Source organism: Armigeres subalbatus, chromosome 1 (assembly GCF_024139115.2).
Source record: "Armigeres subalbatus isolate Guangzhou_Male chromosome 1, GZ_Asu_2, whole genome shotgun sequence".
In the NCBI taxonomy this organism is placed as follows: Eukaryota; Metazoa; Arthropoda; class Insecta; order Diptera; family Culicidae; genus Armigeres; species Armigeres subalbatus.
Genome location: NC_085139.1, coordinates 153,379,574 through 153,406,157, shown reverse-complemented (window position 1 = coordinate 153,406,157; position 26,584 = coordinate 153,379,574). Strand labels below are relative to the sequence as shown.

At 39.2% G+C, this 26,584-nt stretch overlaps 1 protein-coding gene across 3 annotated transcripts; it reads right to left on the bottom strand.

Annotated features, from left to right (window-relative positions):
* Positions 1–479: 479 nt before the first annotated feature.
* LOC134205307 (A-kinase anchor protein 1, mitochondrial) lies at positions 480–26,369 on the bottom strand. Of its 3 annotated transcripts, none has more exons than XM_062680450.1 (5): positions 26,211–26,369; positions 12,743–13,947; positions 11,931–12,318; positions 11,716–11,852; positions 480–2,697 (listed from the first exon to the last, which is right to left on the bottom strand). In XM_062680450.1, the coding sequence occupies exons 2-5, from the start codon at positions 13,928–13,930 to the stop codon at positions 2,638–2,640; spliced, it is 1,773 nt and encodes a 590-aa protein (XP_062536434.1). In that variant the 5' UTR covers positions 13,931–13,947; positions 26,211–26,369; the 3' UTR covers positions 480–2,637. The 3 variants fall into 3 exon arrangements, with proteins under 3 accessions (XP_062536434.1, XP_062536435.1, XP_062536436.1); XM_062680451.1 differs by lacking the exon at positions 26,211–26,369 and adding an exon at positions 25,852–26,177; XM_062680452.1 differs by lacking the exon at positions 26,211–26,369 and adding an exon at positions 23,461–23,757.
* Positions 26,370–26,584: the final 215 nt, after the last annotated feature.

Genomic DNA, 26,584 nt, shown 5'->3' with positions numbered 1-26,584 from the left:
TCACCTTTACAACCTTGTGCTTCTTGAGTTTCACTGAGTACATACATTTTGTTATTAATACGGCAAAATTAGCTTATGTCTGTATATAATGCAGTGTTTCAACTTGCCCCGATACGCGGGGCAAGTTGAAACGATGCATATAAAAAAATAATTCAAATATACAAAATATTTATAAAAAAGTTAGTTAAGGTTGCTTATTTTTTATGCATAATCTTTGGCCTGAACTAGCAAACACCGCAAACGGAATCAAAAAATATCAAAGGGTGATTTTTTTACAGCACTTCGAATTTCAACTTTGAAAAAACCGTTTCAACTTGCCCCGGTGTACCTTAATCCAAGCAAAGAGAATTTGACTTATTTTTTAAAATGCGCATAACTGTTCAAATAGTAAGTGCTCAAAGTAATGATAAAATTTATTATTATAAAATCATTTAATGATTAAAATTACTTCATTATTTTTTAAGAGGCTTGTATTTGACGTCTTCAATTTTTAGAAAGTGCTTGTGTGTGAATTTTTAAATGAGTAGTTTATTGGCAATTTATTACCTTCAACAAAATCAATCAGGAATTCATTTGTAGGTCAGAACTGGATTGATCACATACGCCCTTGTCGCTGCTCACTGCGGAACCGTATGACACTGATGTTATTGGAAGTTTTAAAACATGCTACTCATGACTTACATCCGAAACGTTTAAAAATTGTACAGTTTAGTAACTTTCAATTTTAGTTGCATCCAATTTTATCTTACTATTTTTTTATGTTTTCTAGTGATGAGAAACTGAATGATGAAATACGAAATAGTCATTAGCATTAGACCATCTTCTTTCGACTTCGTTCTATGGTAGCAAGGGTGGACAACGCACATATCTGGTTTGAGAATTTAGCCAGTTCTCCAATGTAGTGTTACCCATTAAGCGCTGCAAATTTCTACACTTTCGCAAACATAACCCGTTACCGATAACTTACCGATATGTTGTTGTGCAACCTGGAAACCTTGTCCCAAAGAATTTGTTCAAACTGCATTAAATATATACCAAGGAAGAACTCTAATATAAGATATCTGACAAGAATATTTCAAAAAATCTCAGTTAATAGTTCTCAGCCTGTGGCGTTTCAATTTGGAAATTTCTTATCACGCTTTCGACTGAAAGTCGCCATGTAACGGAATATGTGCGTCATCTTCGTGGCGTTGGAAATTCAGAAAACTTCCATAACAGGATAATATATGTATGGTAGAGGAAAGCATTCCTAACAAAAACAGAATGTTTCACAGCAAGGAAGTTTCAATCTAAATGCAGAAGACAATTTAGTCAGACCAGAGTCTACGTATGTACATTTTAAAATTGCTAAGTAGCAAATGGAAATCTGAATAGTCCGAATGAAAATAAAAATCCATGATGTGTTTCCTGCATTTGATGTAGATGCACTTAAATCCAGTACCAAACTTGAAAACCGGCATCTAACCACTAATACCCAATTCGACTTGTTTGCTGAGCTCTGGGGGAAATAATTACGATGTAAAAATTTGCAACGCGTGAGTCTTTATATTCTGACAAGGTAAAATTCAATTTCGATGTGTTGATTCATTCCATATTGTTTCCTAAAAGCTATTACTCAAGAAAAACGTTTCCCAACATTTTTATTCTTTCTTTGTATATAATAATCACAGGAATATCTTAACTTTACGGTTTAAACTGTAAATTATGATACAACAAAACGAATTTAAAATGGTTTTACTTGAAATGATTGTTTTTGCCAGTGGGTCTTCTGCACATTTCTATTTTTTTGTTGTTGCAATTTCTATTTATATTTTATTGCGCTTTTGAAGAACATTCCTAGGATCCTAAATATAGAAATAGTTGTCTATTTACATACACATTTTTATTGTAATCCCCAAAATAAAAGAATATAACAATAAAACGAACGCCGTATTGAAAGAGCGGAAAGAACGCCTGAACATGTCCGTTTGTTTTATGTGTGCCTATCGATGATGACGAGTATTGACGATATATAAAACCTTATTGCCTGAGTTCACATAACATGTCGAAAAGTAAGAAATCAATTATTCTACATAACTTCAAACCGCTAAAAAGAAATTTCAGTTTCCGCTAGTTCGAACCTGCATATATAGTTTTGATTACTACAAAAGGATAATCAATGAAAACGTAAAATTAAGATTTCTCGTATGATGTAATCCTAACAAATCAGTACATGTTCTCTTAAAACCTATATGCTAGTTTGAAACTCAGTTTTCTTCCTAGATTTCTTGCTATAATAAGATTGCTCTGTGTATGTTCTGCCTATGTTGTGTGCATAGCTCTATACATTTAATAACCTTTTTTTCTCATGATGCAGATTCATCAAACTGATCATACCTTGATGAGAGTGCTGGATTATTCCACTCAGGAGCACTAAATACGTAACTCTATAATTAGTAGCATTTCAACGGTTTATGCTCTTGTTGTTCTGTAATCAATTTGTCTCAAAACTTTTCCGCTTTCCGTTGGACAGGGTGTGAAAATATTTCAGCAAGGTTTTTTTTTTCCTAGTATTATTCATACAATTCATTCATTGTTTACTACTTATTCAATAATCAGCCATTGAGGTTTCTATCGAAGAACACAGTGCGTCTCTATCTATTCCTCCCACACTGCGAGCTGGCGGGCGGCCAACTCTTGATTGATAAATATTACGTTCTGTAGGGAGAAGGAAAAACAAAACATGATTATATCAGGTGCCAAAGTAATACTTTTATATTCGCTGAAATGCTTTAACTCTATACAGCATCTGTTTACAGATGCATTAGCATTAGCTTTGATTTGCCAGATAACGATCAAAGGATGGGAATATATGTTTGTTATTATGAGCTATTTTCAAAAAAAAAAAAAATAAATACTGGTGATATACATATTCCAACAATAAACAATGAATTGATAATTTCCATAAGCAATTGAAGACCTTGATTTTTTTTCAAAGAAATTCGTTTAAAAACTTTGGAGACAGGATTCAGATTCTTGATGTGTTTGAAGAAAACCCAAATCTCCTAAATCATTATTTTTTTCAATTTTAATAAGGCTTATAATGAAGGTATTTTATTTATTTATTTATTTCGTAAACCGACGTAGATTAGTGCAAGGGGAAATACAAGTTCCAAACCGATTAGCCGTTAAGGAGTCCATTTAAAATCGATTTTCAGATTCCTGGTTGGAGGAAATGATACTAAAATAACATAACGGCGGATCTAAATAAGGAGTTAGTCAATTTTTATGTTTGTTTTATTAGAGGGGGGACTAGGAAGCTCTTAGAGCCGTTCAGTATGAATCAATCCCAGTTTTGTAACATGCAAAATCGAATGTGGATTCTAATTCGAGAACATAGAATCTCTATAGATGAGCTAGCCTAGGGCTGCAAGTCTTTTTAATAAAGACAATCAATCAATAAATTCTAGAATTCCCTATATAACTAACTCATTCTTTATTTTCTATGTAAGTAAAAAGTTAGAGAGTTCCTCTAGAAATTTCCTCAAAAATTTCTAACAACTGGTTCAGGCTTGGATGGAGTTTTTCAATTTATGGTGTGATTCATTTGTGTATAAGTAGTGAATTGGGCTGGGCGTTCAAAATTTGACGACAAACAGCTCAAAGGAAATAAAATAGATGTTAGAGCAATATAATCCACCTAATCAAATAATAAAACATCGACATGATTTAAAAATAATACTTAAGTTAGAAAACGATCGAAACTTAAATTTAGATTATTTTGAAAAAATAGTTATCTGGCTTCGATCATTTAGTAGTTTGTCAATAACTCATTACAGAAGCTAAATTTCAAAATGCGATGCGATGGTTTTACTACAATTCCGCTCAATGGCCCTCTGTTTGAATTCCATAAATAATGGATTTAGAGAGCTAGTTGCAGAAACGTAAACCGAATGACTGAAAATTTGTTATCATTTAGTATAAGTTATTGCAAATAGCGCTTTAACTCCGTTATAAGTACAATTCAAAAACGAATTACTATGCATAGTCGTAGAAAAGTAACACTAAAGTCCTCCATACAACACATTTTGAAATTGAGCTTCTGGAATGAGTTAATGACACACTAAATTATCGAAGCATGATTTACTAAGTAATCGATAACTGTCTAGGAACTAGTAAGTAGCCCGTAATCTTCTCAGCACATTCTAACTTCCATCGATTCCAAAAGGTATCTTTTTTCTTACTCATTATTTTAATGTCATGCCGTTGCTTCTCTGCATTACACCAAACGATGAACAGTGGTTGCCAACGGAGCCATAACATTGCCGCTATGCCGTTCACATTAACACCTATGGAAAGCTTCGAACAGGCCAGAAACTCGATGCACATTTCGAATGATCCCGCCCGACTGATGAGAGGATCAAGACGTCAAACTGGGCCAGCTGGTTCCAGTAAGTTCTGGCTATTTATTACAAAAGTAGCTAAACATGTATCCATTGAAGTCATCCGTGAAATGATTTGCAATTCTCTACGGTTAACGATAAACCAGACGTTATTAAGCTGATACCGCGATGGAGCAACATTGAGAACCTGCAATACGTATCTTTCAAAATTGGCGTTAACTGGAATTATAGAGAAAAGGTACTAATGGAATCAACGTGGCCTGCGGGATTGCTGTTTCGAGAGTTCGTACATTGTGAAACCAGTTACTGGGAGCCATGAGCTTATTAAACTTATCGTAGTTATTTTTGTTTTTTGTTGTGCTCTTCTTATCGTTTAAATTATTGCTATGTTTGAAATGTTTGTGAAGAAAGTACAATTCATAATGTTTTGTAATTAGTATTAAGAATCAAATCATTGGGGCCAAGTGAGCCTGTTGGTTTAAATAAACAAATAAACAAATAAACAAATGCAGAGTTAGCTTGTTTGTATATCTCGGAGCAATGTAACTGGTGCCTGCAAGGGTATCGGCACATGTATTTTCAGGGACACCGCCGTGCCCAGGTATCCAGGCAAGAGTTGGACGGCTTAAGGATTGACTCTCTACACTAGTCAGATTCAGCACTAAGATGGGTTGTTCTGAAGGAGGCGTAGCTGCGATAAAATGTAACTGTGGGTCCAGCAGGGAAAATTGAACACAGAGGAGATACACTCAAACTTCTCGTGATAGACGATCCAGAGACGCCAATCCTCAACCTGCGGTGCGACAATGACCTGCCCGTATACCTGTGTTTGGTGACTTATGTATAGGGAGAGCGTAGCCAGTCGAGCATAGTAGCTCTAAGCACGACTTAGTTATCCCCGGCCGGAAATGTGTTCGTGATACTGGAATCAATTTTGAGTTATGTTGATTGCCAACTTCTATCTTTGATCCAGTGAACACCATGGGGAGTGCCATTTTGGATGATGCGAAGAATTCTGCATAACTCAGTGAGGAGATCAAGAGTTTTTTTTTCAACGAATAAAGCTTACTCAACGAGGAAGTCTGCTTGCGGTAGCGCTGACCGCCGCTTGTGGTACGCCAGTTTCTTCAGAAAACTGCTTTGATGTGGCGTCAACAGAAATCCGAAAAGTACGGTTTGGTCGAAATATTTTGAGGAAGAGAATTACGTGACCAGATATCCCCCAATTCATAATCTGGTGTCCACTAGTACACCTCTAGTTTAAAGCCTTTGAGAGAGCCAGCGAGATTAATTCCGCGTGCAGTCCCTGAGAGTCCAGCGAAACAAAATAGGAATTGATCCCTTGACAGGCAATAAAAGCGCGTTGACGATGGTCAAGGCAACCTTCATCTTCCAGTTGCTGTTTGAGTCTACGGTTAGGCTTTGTGCACAAATTACGTAACGCTTGAGGGGGAGGGAGGGGGGTTAATCGGCCGTTACTTATGCACAAAGCCTAACCAAGTGTTCCACCAGTTTGAATAGACCAGCATGTGTAATGCGACCAGACCAGACGAAATGCGGGACGTTGAAATTTTCAACTTCATTTTTCAAACCAAATTACATATACGGTTTTACAAACATTTTGAAATATTTTTTGGCCCAAAATCAACACAAAAAGCACTTTTTTGGGTAATTTTTAAAGCCAGTGACGTAATGCTAATAGGCAGTCCAGCGTTTCACAGGACGCTGATATGGGGTTTTATGTTAAGTTTATTTTGATCTCGATTTTGATGTTGCCCTATTAAAGTAAACACCCTAAGCAAACAACTCACAAAGCCACGAGGACCGACAAACGCAACATACAATAAGCTGTTCGAAAAATTTAAATCGTCCTGTACATCAACCGCCAATTTGAATGGAACGCATCTTCGACCGCGTCACACAGCTGTCACTCTGCATCACTACCAAGTGGTTGGACCGAGAAGCAGGCTCAGCGATTGAAAACATCCGTTCTAGATTGCTTTGAGAATAGGTCGTGTGTGCAAACGAGAGATTCTCTTTGACCACGTTCTCTTTCGCTAATATATCGGCTAGTTTTGCATGTTTTGCTACATTTCCACTCCAGCATGATAGACAAAGCTATTGTCTTTGGATATCTGCCAAGAAATTCGAAGTAAACTTTTCTTTTGTATAGTTTCGTAATATTCGAAAGAGAATAGATTCAAAGAGAGTCTCTCTTATGCACATACGACTTATTTTCAAACTACTCTACCGTTTTCCGACTGCCCTTTCACCGCATTCGATTCGAATTGTTGTTTTTCGTTCGATTGGACCGGGTAGAAAAAGTGCCGCGAGTGTTGTTCGTACTGCAAAATCGTCCAATTTGAAGACAGTGTGCTCGGCACCTGTTACATCGCATTATTGGAATTGCCGAATCGTTTGCTTATTGTTTATTTATTGAGATCTTCACTTGAGGAAAACGGAAAAGAAAAACGATCCGCAGAAAGTGCCCCACGAAGACGGGACTCGTAGCGAGCACATTCCGGTAGTCAAACTCACCCACTCGTTGAGCAAAAAGCTCATTCAAAAGGACGTATGTGATTTTGTAAACAAATATTCATACGATGATTTGTCCAATCTGATGGCACTTCCACGCAAACCAACACCTCAAACAGGTAGCCGAAGCCTGACCCTACCTGTCTTTGGTGATGGTTTGCGTAGGAGTTCTTTCAGATTGGAGAAATCAACGTTTGAGTCTTTGTTTACAAAATCACATACGTCCTTTTGAATAAGTACCCGAGAAAGGGAGAAGTTCGGGTAAGAACCATACTAAAAGTAATCATTGCGAAAAGTTATCTTCCGGCTCTGTATTTTTCTAGTAGCAAACCGTCCTTGACCTTGTAAAAAGTTTAAAACTAATAGGTTATCGTTGAAATAAATACATATACAAACACAAGTTATCAATTTTCTGCGTTGCGTCAACAGAAAAATCGACCCGCGTCACTAATCACCTGGTCCTGGCAAGTGTAAACGGTGAGCAAAATCCCTGTGCAGAAAAATTAGCTCGACGGACAAGTCCGGATAAAGACCAGCCGGAGGAAAGTTTGCGTATCGGTAAGAGTCATAATAAAGACCACAAAGGAATTCACAGTAACCGTCGATTTTCCTCTTCGGTGCAGCTAAGTGAGTCGAAGGCCACTGGGACTGATCAATCCGCCAACAGCCAAGTTTTGACATCTAGTACGAAATACTGGGATCGGAAAAACCTGCACGAAAAGTAAGTGTTCGCTGATTTTAACACAAGGCTAGAAGTAAAAAGGAAATTCTCCAGTTCACAGGGCTTCTTTTGCGTGACTGGATTTCTTCAGCATAGCCGAAGTTTTGTCGGAGTGACCAATTTCCGGCGACCTTCTTGACCTCGGAATCAGTTCTTCGGTATTTAGGTCGATTGCCAAGTCAGCGGATACTCTCTGGATGCGAACACGACTTCCGGGTGAGCAATCCAGCAGGGTGCAAAGGTGCTACAAGGGCGGCGAGACAAGCGAGAAGACGATTGCTGTTGGTCGCACGGAATTGCGTGAGCCACGGAGGCCGCCGATAGTGGGCAGAGACGAGGGCGGCTTGTATGTGCGTGCCATACAAAGGCAGCCGAGTCGCGGAGCCGGATTGCGTGTGGCGAGAGGCTCAATCTAGAATGGATCCGAAGCCGAGCATCAGGAATGGCATGAGGACGGTGGGGCGGACGTGTGCCTCTGTAGCGTGAATAAAAACCATGCTTAGCTAGGACTGAGAATAGGAGTTAGGGTAATGATTAATTTCTAAGAAAGGGCATGCTAGCTCAATAAATATCTGTATCATGTAGGGGAACGGTTTGCCACTTCATCTCATAGCTCCTATTTCCATCCCATAAAAAACAAAGCAATGGAAAGGAATTTGTTTTGTTTGTTATTTTTGTGATTTTTTTTTGACGTAGAACTACGTCTGTCTTTTCTATATTGGGGTACACTTTACGATTGCAAAAAATCGAAAAACGTCACGAAAATATGATAGACTTTGATCGTTAATATCTCAGCCGTTTCTGGATGGATTTTCAATTTTCTTGGACTGTTCGATCAAGGAAGAGTCAATGCTTCATACCCAATGTACACTAAAGTCGTTTTTTACGCGGTTTTTTACACGAATCGCTTTTTATGCGATTTTTTTTTCACTCGGATTTTGGTATTTTCGCGGTTTGTTTAGACATATCTTGGGATTTACCCCTTTTCTTATGTTATTTTAATTTACGCGGCCCATATCCTCCGCGTAAAAACCGACTCCAGTGTATTACAATATTTATGTATGATAATAATTACAATTCCAAACTTGCTAACAGTTGAGCAATCGGTTTCGGTGAATCAGTCAACCTCGTAAGTGCATCGCAAGCTTCTTCTTCCATAGCACTACATTCCAACTTGAACTTGGCCTGCTTTTCTACTTAGTAATCTTTAAGCATTTATTTGATTAATAACTGAAAGTTTTCTATGTCCGTCATTGCATTAGAATGTATCTTTTGTAACAATACAATAGATACACGGATTCCTATGTGTCTGCCGGAGTATACGCAAAGTTCGACGCAACTCACGTGAAGAAATAATAATTATTATCAATAAACTGTCAAACTTCTTTGTCGCGTCTACTCTGACTTCCTCCATAGGACGACCACCGAACGCCGTTGACAGCCCAGGTTTCGCACGAAGGGCTTTTCTGTAATCAGCCACCGGGGTTAGACTGATCTAGTGGTTGGTGCTTAATCTCTCTTCCAGTTTGCGGTGGGAGAAGTAAGTGAGTTATCATCGGTGATAACTTGTTCAAATTTTGGAATCAATTGATAATAAACACAAAATTATCATTTTAATAAAACCTGACTAATACCAATTTAATGTCAAATATGACGTTCAATTGGATGTTTAACGTGCGTGTTTTGATGTTATGTAGGAAAATAAGTTCAAAAGTAGTATTTACCATTGCTTCGAGATATAATTATCGAAAGATTCTTACTTTTTAGCGAGTTTTTATCATTTCATAATTTAAGACGCGAGGCGGTTCTGTCCCAGTGTGGGGATGTAATGACAATATGAAGAAGAAAAAGAAGAAGAATTTGGATAAGTGATGGCTTGAGAGTGTTGTTCAGCCTCGATTATTTGAAAATATTATTTTTATCACCCTTTTCAAATGTTGGTCTAAAATTTTTTATACATTACCAGAGTTCGTAATGTTCGCTCAACCTCAGCAGCACAGGATAACCAACGAAAACATATTCACCCTGGGCTTTTTAAGCTTGCTTTGGTCTCATCGAACAGAAAAGTCGAAAACCTGTACATTGCATACAGCTACGTAGTTCAACGTCACCTTTGCGTACAACCCGATTGGGCTGCACCTTTGAGTTTTTAGCAGTGAGCACGCATGTTGACAAAAATAAGCGACGAATTTGGTCCCGTATTTCTTTGTGTAGTGATGGGATAAATATATGTACAGTGAGATGGAGATCGGAACAGTTCCCCTATATGTTTCGTTGTTGAGCTTATTTTGTGGCGTTCGATGTTAGTTAGCCGAGCCGACCAATGCTTTTGATCCCAACATAGGTCGTTTCACAACAGGGGACAGCGGCACATTTTTGCCACTTGACTAAAGGCTGTTAGGACGTCCAAGCTTGGTAAATGACCTCAATGAGTTTTATTTTTTCAGCTGGGAATAGGTTCATGATCAACGGATATCAGATTTCGCTGGATTTGCTGATTTGCCACTACTTCATATACCTAAGGGCGAATTGCAGCTCAGAGAGAAAGGTTTATTTATTGAGATGCCATTGAGGACATTGCGGTGGCGTTTGAAAGAGTCGTCGTAGCTGCAAATTGCGCCGAGACAGAAAAAATATTCCCCTAAAGCGTCAGCCAAGATGAACACACCGCTAGGTGCTCCAATCTGCCAAGTTTATGGAAGAGAAGAAGGCGGGGGTGAAAAATTCATTTTCAGTGCAAAACTAAAACAAACTGTCTGGCTTCTTCTTCTTCTTATTGGCATTACATCCCCACACTGGGACAGAGCCGCCTCGCAGCTTAGTGTTCATTAAGCACTTTCACAGTTATTAACTGCGAGGTTTCTAAGCCAGGTTACCATTTTTGCATTCGTATATCATGAGGCTAACACGATGATACTTTTATGCCCAGGGAAGTCGAGACCAATTTCCAATCCGAAAACTGCCTAGACCGACACCGGGAATCGAACCCAGCCACCCTCAGCATGGTCTTGCTTTGTAGCCGCGCGTCTTACCGCACGGCTAAGGAGGGCCCCAACTGTCTGGCTCGTGAATTTGGCAGATTGGAACACCTAGGTAGTTGTGTATCCATCTTGGCGTCAGCCAAGTGGATCGGTGACGGTGCTGATTGTGTGGAAATACTTCTGCTCTTGAAGGCGTCCGCAGATGTCTATGATGCGTTCATGCTTTCTAGAAACTCTTCCCAAAATGCGTTTTGCATTACGGATAGTTTGTTTACATAGGATGTAGAGTCGGGGTAGCGATAGAGGGCCTATTCTCTGCCAGTGTAGTTTAGGCACAGACAAACAGACGTAACAGCTTGAATAATTTATTTAAAAATCCATCGCTCAACTCCTCTACCACCATCTTGCGAGCATGTTACACCAAACAATGTTTCGTATGACATTGTCACAAGAAGGCGCTAGAGTGAAATTTCAAACTCGAAGGATTACGACGCTAGCGCCCTTAATTGTGAAACGCGCAATCAATCAAATTCAAATTGGTCGTTAAAGTCATGGTCGATATTTTCTCTAGTGTTACGTCTGTGGTTTAGGGATAGACGTCTGACAGTGCGAAGAATTTTTCTTTTGGCAGCTTTCTGTGTATCTTCTGCCTACCAACAAAAAGCTTTTTGTCCAGCTTTCCTTGCTCGCAATCGACGCGGCTTCGTGGATAAGTTCATCAATTTGAGATTGTTTAAAAAGTGTAACCCAGATTCAAACCATGAACGTCGAGGTGAGGAGACACGTGCTCACACCACCCCGAGAAGAACTAATGCTTTGCGACGTCTCAAACAAGTCTGACCTTGAATCAAGATGACCTCGCAAAATTAAACCGACTTCGATAATTTTAACGATTTTAATAACAAAGGATCCAATTTCTTACAGAAGCTATCCCATAAATTTGTATTTTTGGCAGGTACTAGAAAAAGTTAGCACATTATAGCCCAAATTGTAGACCAGTAAAAAAGATTTCATAACAACGATTGTGTTTTCGGTGTTCCCACTATTCGACCCGATCAAAAAACGTCCCCAGTTTATTAACGAATACTATACTCACATCTCTAGCTAATGAAGCGAATAAGTAGACTTCTGGTAATCCTTCTGCGGTGTAACCTGCCACCTGAGCCTGAAGAATTAACCCTTTTGTTAAGCTGTACAAAGCTTCTGATGCTTCGGGAGACCATCCAGAATCACCTGCAATAAAACGAATGAAACAATAATTACAACTGAATTAAATCGATTCATCAAAAGTCATGGAACGTTTTCACAAACCATTAGGTTTAACATTAGACAGCACACATTCGATGGACTGGAACGGCACTCCCATAAGATCCGTTCTGATTTGCCTTAAGTTAGTAACTGGTACGCTAGCGTAGCCTCCGTAATCTAAATATTTGACTAAACAGCACTGGTTTTCTGCGTCGTGTGAAACTGTTTGCACTCGATACCAGCTATCCTGGACTGCCGCAACGCAAATGGCGTTCTCCGTTATTTCGGGTAGCTGCGGCGTCTCAATCATGTTGTAACTCTTGTTCATACACTGCTGCAGCGTGTTCAACGATGGAAACGAAGGATGCAGCGGTTGCTGCAGGAACACGTGGCCGCCGTTGACAATCGAACATACGGTCACATCATTGTTGATTCCTTCGACCAGTTGTAGCTGTAGATGATACAAGAGGAAAAAATTGATGATCAAAAAACTGGAAAATCAAAAAAACCCTTTCATTATGTCCGGCAGCGCATTTCCATTAACTAGTTTATTGAATTCGTCCTTTCTAAAATCTTGTATGTTTGTAAACCTCAAACAACAAATCTCGTGTACTTATTCAAAAGGACGTGTGATGTTTCAAACAAAGATTCATACGTCGATTTGTCTTATCTAATGGCACTCTAAACCAACACTAGGAACAGGTAGCCGGAACCTCCCCCAACCTGTCTGTGGTTTGATAGTTTGCGTGGGAATGCTATCAGATTGGAAAAATCATCATTTGAATCTTTGTTTACAAACTCCCTTATCCCTTCGAATAAAAAAATACCCGAGAAATAGAGAACTGTTATGCAGATGGATTTTCTCCTATACTTACATTAAAGCATGTTGTGTCGGTCAGCGGCAAGGGAACGACATTTTCCGTCTGCCTTACATGCACCCGTTGCAGCGTTAATGCGGAGAACCTCTTTTCCGGGAACTTCCGGCGAATCAATGCTAGCGCATTGTCTATTTCGGCTTGCGTTCCCTCCAGTGAGCATATTTTGTTTTTGTGTGTGTCAGGATTCCGTTTTATCAGAACATTCGCCCCGGTTCTTGACTTGATCAACTGAACAAAGCTGGCTTTACGACCCAGCAGTTTGGACACCAGGTACACAGGTAGAAGAAAATCATAGCTGGTGACTGGGGCACACTCTGACTGTGGTGGGCTTGATCCCTTACCGGAATCACCTGAATGCATACTACATACGCTAAGAGGAGGGCTTGCAGCCGGAGAACGAGGTTCTTCAGCAGTCACGGGCACTGTTCCATTCAAACCGTTATTATTGACGGTGTCCTCAATATTCGCGGTACTTTCAGAAGTCCTTTCACGGGCTACGGGGTCTTCCCGTACGGCATTGTTGTTGACCTTGTCTTGTGCCCTGGAAGCCTCGACATTTCCGTTGCATTCTGGTGACTCTGTTGACACAATCAGCTCACTTGCGAATGAATTTTTAGGAGAGATTTTAGCCGTCATACTTGCTTTCACTACAACCGGCTCCATCTGCGGCTCGAAAGATTTGTTGAACTTGTTAAAACTTTGGAAACGATCAACTGTTTCCGGTAGGTTAGCCGGTGACTCGAAGCTTGAAAAGTCATCCTGCTCTTCAATCAGACGAAGGTTGCGTATATCCGACTCTTCGATTTTCAATTTCAACAACTCAGCGTCTAACTGTTGATCGGAGAACTTCGGAGGACTTCTTGTGTTGGACACGATATCAATGGGATCAGACTTTCCACTGCACGATGAGGACGATGAGGATGATTGATTTTTGCCGGATTCACTTTTCACGTTCACCGATGACTTTATGGGCAACGATTCCGTATGTTTAACGTCTGTTCCTTGGATTTCTACTTCTGTGGTAGTTCTTTTGTCGACAGTTTCTACGATATCCATCTTTCCATTCGCAGCATTTTCACCGCCCGAGTCGAAGCCAATAAATTTCTTTCGGCGAAACCACACCAAGCCGATAATGATGCCTAAACTTGTCAACGATAGACACAGTAAGGGGCGTCCGCTCACCATGGCGAATAATTGTTGCTCTGAAAGTAAACAATTTTAAAAATATAGGTATAAGTGACTAAGTTGTAAAAAAGATAACAAAAATAAATATGCTTCAATCGAATTGCTGCATGACATTGTGTATTTTTATTCTTCAATTATATTCTATTAAATGCATCAGGGACCAAATCACCAAATCGAAGTTGGATTTTACATCGTCCATGATGTACCAGGTAATGAAGGATTATGCGCCGCAACATCTTTACTCATGGGGGCTTCCAGTTTTGCAGAATATGTAAGTGCCTCCTAAGGAGTTTGAGCTGGATATAGTTTTATGACAAAATATTATGCTGTGATCTTACAACAACAATTCGCTAACTGTGCCCTTTATAACTGGACTGATTTTTAACTGAGGGTTTGCGAACTAAGCCAAACCCTAGTTAAAAGCAAAAACAAAAGACAAAAACAAGATCTGATCGCGAGATCGCTATTGTCTAAATCGCTGTCCTGTTCTCTGGTGCGCTCTCCTTCGAGTATTGTTCGTCAGTATGGAGCCTGAATTACAGAACGTCAAGAAAGATTAGATTGCGGAAGAGTTTCACGTTTCAGCAATAATGCTACGGAACAATTTGATGCTGCAGAGGGATGAGACCTACAAGCATGCGGTACCATTCAGGGCCTCAAGGCAGGGTGTCAATACCAGATTATATGTGACGCAGTAATAAGCAATAATAATAAAGACAAAATCACCGTCTTCGATCAGAGGTCGCACATACTGGAATATTCAACACCTATCATTAGTAGGGTATGCAGAAATCGCTGTCAATAGATAACGAACCCTTCGGGGTCCTCCTTAGCCGTGCGGTAGGACGCGCGGCTACAAAGAAAGGCCATGCTGAGGGTGGCTTGGTTCGATTCCCGGTGCCGGTGTAGACAATGTTCGGATTGGAAATTGTCTCGACTTCCCTGGGCATAAAAGTATCATCGTGTTAGCCTCATGATATACGAATGCAAAAATGGTAACCTGGCTTAGAAACCTCGCAGTTAATAACTGTGGAAGTGCTTAATGAATACTAAGCTGCGAGGCGGATGAAATCAAAAGATTTGGTACCAATATGTTCAAAAACAGTTTTTTGTTTTCTCTAAATTGTGTAAAATTGATATATGTAGTCAAACATATGAATTGAATGTATACAGAGTTGATAAGTGAGAGATTTTTTCATTCTCTTTTGGATTCAATCCCTGATTATTAGACAACGGACAGAACACTTACAAAATACCCAGTGAACCAGTGGAATTTCCTACATCTCGATAACCTCCCTATCTCGATATGGTCGGGATTCAGCCAAACCGCACCAAGCGGCTTTTCGACTGGCTTGTGATATTTTGTTCGTTTAAAGACAACGGAAATAGTTTCATACAAAATTAAGCGTACATTTGCAATAGGATATCCTCGGTTATGGGGCTGAGGGATATCCGATACAATTTGCGACTAATTAAATCTGCTAAACGAAAGTTTGAGCAGAAAATGGGTAATTTTTCGTTGGCGCTTGGTGCGATTTGGCTGAATCCCGACCATATATCTCTATTCCGATGTGGTCTTGTCACATTTTGTTCAGAATTCTCTCTCCAAATTTCTAGGCTACTAGACCATCTTTGAACAATAACAAACACATCAAAAACAAGGGATGACATTTGTTTTGTTATCGATTTTCACAGTAACGAGTTTTGTTTATCTAGTACCCACTTCAAATTTCCTTCTATTCCTCGATCTCTCCTTATCTCGATGGTCCCTTCAATATCAAGATGTGGAGAGGCGACTGTACTTTGTTCTGGCTCGACGGACAGTCATAGTCTAATACAGCGGTTCTCAACCTGGGGTACATGTACCCCTGGGGGTACCTTCGCCGGGCCCAGGGGGTACCTCGGACAAAAATGCGTAATGGCGGATGAATTACAATCTTAACCAAACTTATTGATAAAGTTTTGATAATTTCCTATTTTTTTATTTCGAAACTTTGTCTTGTACATAATATGCATGGCGATCAGTAAATCATGATCTATTAAAGCCTGCCTTCTACATTCAGTACAATGGATAGAGAGCTGTGGGACAAACGATCAAAAGGGCAAAACCTCGAATGAACAAATTAAAAAAATCTTCTTTGCAATCTACCTGATCAAAACTGCATGTTGAGTAATATGTTAAGAATATGACTCTTAACTAAAATCTAGAGTCTACAGATTCAGAAGCCTCCATTTGAGAGACATGAAGGCTTTTTCCCGAAAAGCTCAGCTGCTTCGAAGCAAGAAAATTGGAAGCATCCTTCTATGCTTCTCAGAAGCCTCCTTCGAAGCAGCTCGGAGAACTCCTTTTAAAAGGTTCAGAAGCCTTTTTTTCAAGAGGCCCGGAAGCCTCATTTCAAGTGACCCGGAAGCCTCATTTTGAGAATTACGGAAATTTTCTTTCAAGAGGCCGGATTCCTTCTTTTAAGTTTTTTTTCCTATAAAATTTCTTGTTTTTTCTGCTTCTTTTAAAAGCGTCGGAATGATCTTTTCAAGGGGCTCGGAAGGCATTTTTCACCAGGCTCGAAAGCCTCCTTTTAAAAGGCTCGGAAGCATACTTTCAAGAGGCTTGGAAGCTTCCTCTCTAGAGGCCGGGGAATCTTCTTTTAAGCTTTCTTCTTTAAACTTTTTTTCTTTTCTCCTTCTTTTAAAAATCTCGGAAAGCTATTTTCAAAAGGCTTGGAACCGTACTCTCGAAAGCCTCAGAAGCATCCTTTCAAGATTCTCAGAAGCCTCATTTTAAATGGCTCGAAAGCCTTCTTTCAAGAGGCTCAGAATCCTTTTTTAAAGTGGTTTGGAAGCATCCTTTCATCCAAAAGACTCGGAAGGCTCTCTTATAAAAGCTCGGAAGGTTTCTTCCAAGAGGGTCGGAAGCCTCCTTTCTAGTGATTCGGAAGCCTTCTTTCAAAAGGTTCGAAGCCTTCCTTTAAAAGGCTCGGAATTCTTTTTTCAAGAGACTTGGAAGTGTCCATTTAAGATACTCCGAAACCTCTTTTTAAATGGTTTGGAAGCCTTCTTTTAAAGGCTTGGAAGACTCCCTAACAGCACAAATCTTACTGCTTACTACTTGATTTGGTCGTATATCAGCTACAGAACCTCGTGTATGACAAGTGTACTAGTCGGGCTCTTCTGAAAAGCTCGAAAGCTTCCTTCCAAGAGGCTCGGAAGCCTCCTTTCGAGTGGTTCAGAAGCCTCCTTTCAAAAGATTTGAAACCTCCCTTTAGGAGGCTCGGATTTGTCCCTTCAACAGGCTTGGAAGCGTCCATTCAAGATTCTCCAATGTCTCTTCTAAGCCGCCATTAAAGAGACTCGGAAGGCTCAGAAATGCTTTTTCAAAATACTCCGAAGCCTCCTTTCAGGCAGGGGGCTCAAAAACTGTCATTCAATAGGCTCGGAAGACTCTTTTCATGAGGCTTGGAAGCCTCCTTTCAAGAGCATGAAACCTCCCATCAAAATGCTCCGAATTTTTTTAAGAGGCTTAGATGCGTATTTTCAAAAGGGCTCAGAAGCGTCCTTTCAAGATACTTAGAAGCCTTATTTCAACTGGCTCGGAAGCCTACCATAATATGGCTCGTAAGGTCTTTCAAGAGGCTCGGAAGCCCTTGCCTTGTTTAAAAGCCTTCTTTCAAGAAACTCGGAATCCTCTCTTCAAGGGATTCGGAATTCCAAGAGGCTTGGGAGCGTACTTTCTGCTTAGATGCGTCCTTTTTAGATGCTCGGAAGCCTCCTTTTAAGTGGATAGAAAAGCGCTTTTCAAGAGACTCGGAAGCCTTTCTTCAAGAGGCTCGGAAGGTTCTCTCGGAAGAGACGCGGAATCCTACTTTCAAGAGGGTCGGAAGCCTCCTTTCAATACGCTCGGAAGCCTTCAATAGTAAAAAAATCTGTAGGAAGCTCGATGTATGGACTTAATATGAATTGAGAAGTTACAAAGTAAATGAAAATTTTCTGAAATTATTTATGCAGAGCCATATGTTTCGTTAGTTTTCAGGCCCATTTATCATATCTTAAGAGTTACAGCGAAAAACCTAAGGGGTGCCTCAATTAATGTAAAAGCTCGAAGGGGTACCTCTCAAGAAAAAGGTTGAGAACCGCTGGTCTAATAGAAGGTAATCATTCACAAACAACTCAAAGATTATTTTTTACTGTTTTATTAGGAATCTACTTTTCAATTTTACAAGGATATGAATATATTGAATCACCTTTTACAATTGCCGATAATGTCTATGGATCTACTTTCTTTATAGCTACTGGATTTCATGGACTCCATGTATTAATTTGAACCACATTTTTAGTAATTACTTCTTATATTTGGTTATATAAATTATCAAGGTTCTCTGAACAAAATACTTTAGAGTGCAGTGCACTCGATAAAATCAATTGTTTAAACCCTCTCGGAGAGCGATGATTTCAATAAAGTCAATCGAACGTAAGCCGTAGATAAGAGCGGAGGCAAATCTAAATCCTTACTAGGGGCCGTACACATATTACGTAAGCACTTATGGGGGGAAGTTCTACATGGGGAGAGGGGGAGTCGAAAAAACCAGAAAAAATGCTTACGTAATATGTGTACGACCTCTTAATTATAAAAAAAGAATATATCCAAATAAGCATTTTATCTCTATTTTGTATTAAGCTTTATAATAGGCCTCTGATTAATGATGCTGATCAAATCTGTATTCACTTGAGGCTTGAGAGGCGAGCCAGCTCATGGCTGCAAGCCTCTCTAACAAAACATTTGAGGCTACCGTTACTTCCCAAGTGACCAAAAGTTACTTTGAAAGTACGTTTTCCGCTTAATCAGCTTTTAAAGGAACTTTTGGTTACTTGGGTTGACAAGGACCGTTTTCACTGTTGCTGAACCAGCAATTCGATTAGGCCAAAACCCATTCTTACACACTTACTTGCAGGTAGTTCATTGAACAATTTACACCAGCTAACAACATCAATTCAACGCCGATGTGAATGAAAGCAGAGTGTAAAATAATCGAAATTTTTAGTAGCTCACTTTCAGATACATTCATAGTCGGTTCTAGACTGTCAATGTTCGTTTGAAAAATCGTCATTGAATATTTATGCAGATTCTACAAATTGGTAAATTATTTGAAATCTGAACACGTTTTAAATGAGAAAAGTAATTTATCACATAGAATTGAATCCGATGTTCATCCGCGAGGCACTTTCAACGGTAAACATCCATATAAACAATGCTTATTGAGTTTTTTCTGCACTTAGTAAGCACACTCATTGACCGTCGAATGAATGATTTGGTGTAGTACTCGTCTGACCTTATCATTCTATGTTTGGAATAATCATGCGTCAAAATCATTGTCAAAATTCGGACCGAAGTTCATGAAGCGATGAATATTTTAAGCTCTGGATGAAAGTGTTCAAGCCTTCTCACATGTCATGATGTACGTCATCGATAGGCACGTTCCAAAGAAAGTTTTGAATAACGTTTCGCGACCTCTCTGGAGGAAAAGCGGACAACGAAAATTGAAGACACCAGTGCTGATGTCTACCTTCAGAAAAAAGTTCTGGGAAAATTATACAACCGAATGCAAATGACATTTTACAACACTGCTGGCAACGTTCCATTAAGCGGCCATAAATAATTGTTTACGTGCCAATCCGAAAATTGCCTAGACCGGCACCGGGAATCGAACCCAGCCACCCTCAGCAGGGTCTTGCTTTGTAGCCGCGCGTCTTACCGCACGAAGAAGTTATAGCATCATCCAATAGCTACCAGTATTAGAGTTACAAAACAGTTCTCCTGGCAAATTAGTCGAATGACACGAATTGACATTTTGACAAGACGGAGCATAACGAGGCTGCGCAGCTAAATGTAGACAAATAGACGCACGAACGATGTCGAATGATACTTATACCGTCATTGAGGACAGCAATCTGGGTCACAAATAAGAAAAAATGTTTATAATTTATTCGAAGTTAGCAGAACACTACTCGCATGGCTTTACTGGACCGCACAAACAATGGGGGAGGCTCTTACGCTTTTCATGAGTTTCATTTGCAAGTTATTCTAATTTCTACCATCGTTGTTATTCTTGTTCTACCTGCGTTGTCATCTTTAAAATTATCTTCATTATAAAGTATATTGTTTAAAAGATGCAAATTACGCCGCATAAAACAGTGACACCAAGGTTAACAAAAAAAGGCCCCGCTACTGGTAACGCAGATAGAAACTCACTGCTTGCGACTCACTCGATCCTAGCTAAAACTCCTAAAACCTGACCCGATAAGTTAGAAACCATGCATCTGTCGGTGCTATCAATGAAACGTCTACACCCTCCGATCAAGGCCATGCGTTGGATTAAGCTATCGGCCAAAATACAGAACGCACGTACTGACCAATCTCAGCTGCTAGCTGAGCGGCTGCCTGTAGGTGCGTATATAGAAAACATGTGACCGCATGGGCCGAATATATGCCACGCATTTGCTTCGTTTCCGTATCACCTTGATTCGTTCAGATGACTTGCGCTGCGCTCGTCTCATTCGGAATATTTTTAAAAGAGTCCCCCCGAAACATCTACACACGCATCATAACACTAAAACTAGTCTACCACTCGGCAAAATTCAACAAACATACACCAAGGCATGTAAGCGAACAGATCTTATAAGGGAGGGCAAGGATGCGGTGGCTGTGGATCGCGTCGCAATCCATTTTTGAAACTACATCACGCCTACAGTAACAGATCTACAAAACCAAGCGTCAAACAAAAGCAAAAAAACTGTTCTCCGTTGCAGCTCGCACGAAAAAAGAAGATTTTCAGCTGTCATCTATTCGGCAAATAGAGTAATACTAAGGACACACCTGTGGTACTTGTATCATAGTACAAGAGAACAAGAAAATTATTCCAAGTCTATCTTTGATAAAGACAATAATTGGTATGGCACTCATTTCAAGATTCTTGTACCATGGTACTTATACTACCAGTGTGTCATTAGTATAAGGGGTCAAAAACGGCCTTACAGGTCTTACGGGGGGATGGATACTATTATTTTGTGACAGTACATATACTAGGTATACAAAAAAGCGTGACAGAGGGGGGAGGTCTAGTAATCTCAAACAGTAGTAGACGTCATATTTGAATCGCCCTCAAATCAAATTTCAAATCCGAAAAATCAAACTGTTTTCGGCTAAAATGTGTTTTAACGTTTTAATAAGCATTTTAAAATTGACGTCCTATATGTCTGGCCGGGTGAAATGAAGGTAGCAGGTTGTATCAGGAAATTACGTATAGTGGGATAGTGGATGCGAAATTCGATCATCAACATTTTTGTGCATTTTCATGCCGGATGGCTAATAGACGAAATGTAGGAAATTTATTTGTTAAAGTAAAATTTCAGCACTGACAGGCGAAATTGATTTTTTCTAAGTTAAATGCTTTGAATCAATTATTGTTTACACTAGATGTTTGGAATCTCAGAGAGTTTGCTGATCGACTAATACCAAAATCTCCAGAATACGTTGAAAAACGGCTGAGTTATTGGCTCTTACTTCCTGACCTCTTTTCGTGACTGTCCTAAATTTGAAACTTTGGAATGACGCCCCTATCATACCGAAGGACGTAATTCTGGGTCTCTTTTGTTTTCGTCAGAGCCAATTGATTAATATTTGTGCCGTACAAAATGCTTGATAAAATTTAGACTAACCTTTGTGATAGCTGTTTTCGAACTCTGTTATAATTGTTCTTAAACGTACCACACATCTTGATGCTTCTTCTTCTTCAATGACTCTAAATTCCAACTGGAACTTAGCCTGCTTTTAACTTTTGTTAGCTTTTTCACAGTCATTAGTTGACAGCTTACTTTTGTTTGTCCTTGCATATGGCTCACAGAGCTGAAAATGTTCCCACCCGTAAACATCCTAGTCCTTACCGAGAATCGAACTCGTTTGACAATCTCGCTCAAATAGATCTAACGCAGGACTAACTGGTTACTAGTCTTAGACAACACTTATAAAAGTTAAAAAAAAAAACCCAGATTAACCCACCTAGCGGCGATGATGCCTTTCTCGTGCATCGTAAAATGTACTGAAGGAATCAAATAGGAAAGGTCAAAAAAGCACTTTAGGGGGATAGATCGCATATTTTCTATCATTTTGCATGTTTTTGCATTAATTACTATGCATTTCCACCATTCTTGAAAAAAATTTTTTTTTCTCGATTTTGAAATTTTTTTTTCCAAGGGGGGACCCTTGGGAAAAAACAATGATTTTTCAATAATTCCGAAATGCAATGTCCGATCAGGCCAATTTTCAATAGCAAACAATGGGACCGCATTCCCCGTCGAATGCAACTTGTTGCGAGTAAATCGGGTAATGCTAAGTTCCAAAAAGTGTGTCTACAAAATTTGTACACATACACACACACACACACACACATACATACACACAAACAGACATCACCTCAATTCGTCGAGCTGAGTCGATTGGTATATAACACTATGGGTCTCCGAGCCTTCTATCAAAAGTTTGGTTTTGGAGTGAAATTATAGCCTTTACGTATACTTAGTATACGAGAAAGGCAAAACCTTTTAAAAACAGATTTTAACTCTAGCTTTTTCTCCTGCAATTCGAAAACTTTTAATTTATACTTTATCTTCTGTGGCTCAACATTCCAACTGGAACTTGGCCTGCTTTTCAACAAGTTGTTCTACACTAGCCATTGCATGAGACTGTATCTTGTCCGGCTAGTATTTACAATGGAAACGCTCAAGAAGTAGAGAATGTTTTTGTTTCTCAGACCCTTTATACATGTTACATATGAGCCTGCGCATTATGACTAAAAAAATGGAAATGGTGATTAGAAATCACGTAACAAATAAATGGATGGTATTCAGCAAACAATGCAACAGCGCAACATCAACAAAGAAGTTAGAGATGACAGTATTTACCAAATTAGAAGCATGCATGCATTTTCATTAAGGTCAATGTGAACGAATGTTTTTGCGAGAAAAAAACTGGCCCCTCAATCCCCTATATTTGGTGCGTAGATAGATTACGTAGGTACTCATGCTCAGCATGTAACAAACTGTTGATCACCGTGCCAAATAAGCAGACTCGCACACATATCTCTAAGAATAAATGTACCACCGGTGCGGTGCCGAACTACTACAACTTGATAAAAATTCAATTTATTATTATTGTGAGCGATTAAAACCAAATTCAGCAGTTCCTAGATACTGCCCATGAAGCAAGTCGCAATTCAATAGAAGAAACAAAACATTCATAATATTATCAAGCTTATCACATTAAGAGATACAACACCTTTTTAGGGGCCGTACACTAATTACGTAAGCATTTTTTCGGGGTTTTTCAACCCCCCCTCCCCCCCATGTAAGATTTCTCCCATACAAATTATTTTTTATTTATATGGAGCGTAAGAAACTGGCAGACCCCCCCTCCCCCCCTAAGTGCTTACGTAATTAGTGTACGACCCCTTAGATTATATAATTCACACCACAAAACACACTTCACTTCGAAATTGATGGCAAGAACCGAATATGAAGAAGACTATTTCCTCGAGGCGTGAATCACGTTCGAAAAAAAATTACGCTTTTCTTGAAACCATCCGCCATGCGGTAACGCGACAACTCCTTTCATGCACTGCAATAAACTTTCGAAACTAAGAAATGCTTTATTTTTTCTTGCTACAACTTCTACAATCTTAATCGAATCGTATCGAACACGAAATTAGAAAGGCAGTCAATCTCTTGGCACTTGGTACTAAGCTCGCGAACTCGAAAAACCAACCCGAGGATCAGAGACGGACGAAAGGCTCTGATAGCTCGACAAGCACTAAACAGTGACATAAATAAAGAGGTGTTCGGTTCGCTCGTTGCGCCGCAGTTTTGGACGTATGTGTCATACCTGCCGGACAACCGGCCGGATTGTGGCAGTATTGGTTGTGTTGTCGTCTTGTTGTTTTGCTCCCATGTGCGATTTATTTGGAGCAAAATCTCAAGAAAAATGTTCAGAGTATGAGCAATGCGTGAAAGACTGTGACAGATAAAGAGCTCACAGGATGTTTTAATTATTACATTTATTTGTTGCTTCTCTCGTGCACCAAGTTGTAACGAAAAGGCTAATATGCTCACTTGGAAAACGAGTTTTTGATAAAACGCCTGGAGACCATCTGTGTTAGATACCAAACGACTCGCCTCATCGTCTAGCAGTTTTACACAGAACTAGGCGGAGATTCCTCTTTTATTGTTTCCTATTGATAATTGGATCGGACAATCGGGTTAAACATTATGGTTAAAATATTTATTTAGAAAAGTGTTATGGCAAAAATAATGCTTTTAGTATTTATACAGCCTTGCAAGTAAAGGTGTAAGATTGCCAATCCAGAGTTAGTGAGTTCGGTCTAGGATGTTTGCGGGTGGGAAACATTTTCAGCTCCCTGGGCATAGTAATGGCAGGCAAAGAAAAGTTGTGAAAATGTTAATAGAACAATAAGTTGAAAAGCAGGCAATGTTTCAGTTTGAATGTAAAGTAATTGAATAAGAAGAAGATATGATTGTCAGCATCTGCAAAAACTGTAAATTTATGACAATGCTTTTTAGTACTAACTAGTCATTGAGCACCCATGAGATTGATTTTGATTGTTACTATGGGACGAAGGACGCAATGGCCAGTTTACAAAACAATAAAAATTGAATAAAAAAAACTTGTGAAACGGAAGATGAGAATTACAAAGAGACAGGTGGAACAACCTGCGATTGAAACGATAGGTAAGCAATCCATGCTTCGTAATAAGAAGATACCTGGTTGACCGACAATAATGGTATTGCAGCAACTCATCTTGAAATGGAAACATCAGAAATCATTGTGTAGCAGGCAGTTTTTTGGGATAAGAAGCTGTACTACTACAGGTATCAAATAACAATCTGGGCGTGAAAAAATTAACGCCCAAAATCGTATTTCATCATTTATGACATCCCATCCCACATCCCACTTTGGTCTTTTGCTGAATAAGTTATTTTCTCACATATGAATAATTTGATAACTGTAACATCTTCTCAGTTTTCTGTTTGATTTATAATTTTGTTATTTGATTGGGATGCATCCATAAATTACGTAAAGCTTCTAGTGAGAGGGGGGCTTGTCCTTATATATTGATTGATCAAACTTCTTATATATTAAAAATCACGTGATTAACGCATGCAATTAAGAAAGGCTAGTATGGAAGGAAGAGTGATTGAGTAATTTTATTCCATAATCCCAGATAGGAAACAAAGTCATATTATCTCTAAAATATTTATCTCCCCACATTACCCTAATTTCAAAAATACAGATCTGTCACTCAAAACAAAAAAACACACAACGTTAGTCGTACTACGATGCATTGGTTTTTCATCGAAAGCGAATTTTGCGTAATTTGTTTATTTTATTGGACAGGAAAACTTATTACTTTAATACTTTGTATCAGGTCAAGGATATTAAACTAATAGAACTAGTCAATATCATTTGATACTTCTGTAAATTTAATTATCATTGTATTTTTAATCTCACGCCAACCCGATAACCCAATAGTAAGGAAACTTACATTTGGAGTATCTACATTATAAATAAATAGGAACATTTAGATGTACAATCAATATTTTAATTTTTGTTTTTTAGGGGTTTTTCCTTAACATGGAAAAATTTAGACAAATCTAGACCAACATTTGAAAAGGGCGTAACAGCCAAAATTTATTCCTTCTGATTCTTCGTCTACATATAAAGCTCTGTATGTGGACGAAGAATCAGAAGGAATAAATTTTGGCTGTTACGCCCTTTTCAAATGTTGGTCTAGAAATGTAACCATCAGAGTGTGAATTTAAAAGATAGGTCCTACATATGAATATCATAGACTACTTACCGTTGATCACTGCTATTCCTGATCAAGTATTTTCAAAATACCTACATAGATTATTCATGTAAAAATCACCAACGACTCATCTCTTCACCATCAAAACAAAGCCGGGCCAATAAATTCACAAATTCCTTCGAGTTTTGTATCACTTGGACTAAACCACAACAAAAAAAAAGCTACATCCGCCACGGCGAACCGGGATCCAATCTGTACTATGCCAGCGCACTAAAAAAAATCCACATGCAGCACCTCCCCACACAAGGCCAGCGCAGAGAAAAAAAACGTCTGGGGTTTTCTCCCACTTTCAATCTGGTTCGAGAACGTAATTTTCTTCTTATCTTCACGAAATTCCGACCAATACTTACATTTTCACTGTTCCGGAGTAATAAATGTTATTGACGAATGCACTGCTGCTAGTTTTGAACGGATTTTTCCCGAATTTTTCACTTAAAACACAAATTCTGCTCTACACGTGTCGTGTTTTTGAGGAGCGCACTGAATTCAATATGGCGATCTCCTTGTTCATGCTGCCGGCACGAAGAGGTCGAGGGGTCCACCATCTGCGCACGCGGTGTAATCTGTGTAATCCCCGTCAGAACTTTTCTATAAATCTTAATTATTTTATGTGATTGCATCGATTGCATGCAAGACTGCGTACACGGAAATCTGATTCTATCCAGTTTTGGCATTTTTTAACACTATACTCCATTTTTTTCATATTTTAATTTTTAGTAATTTA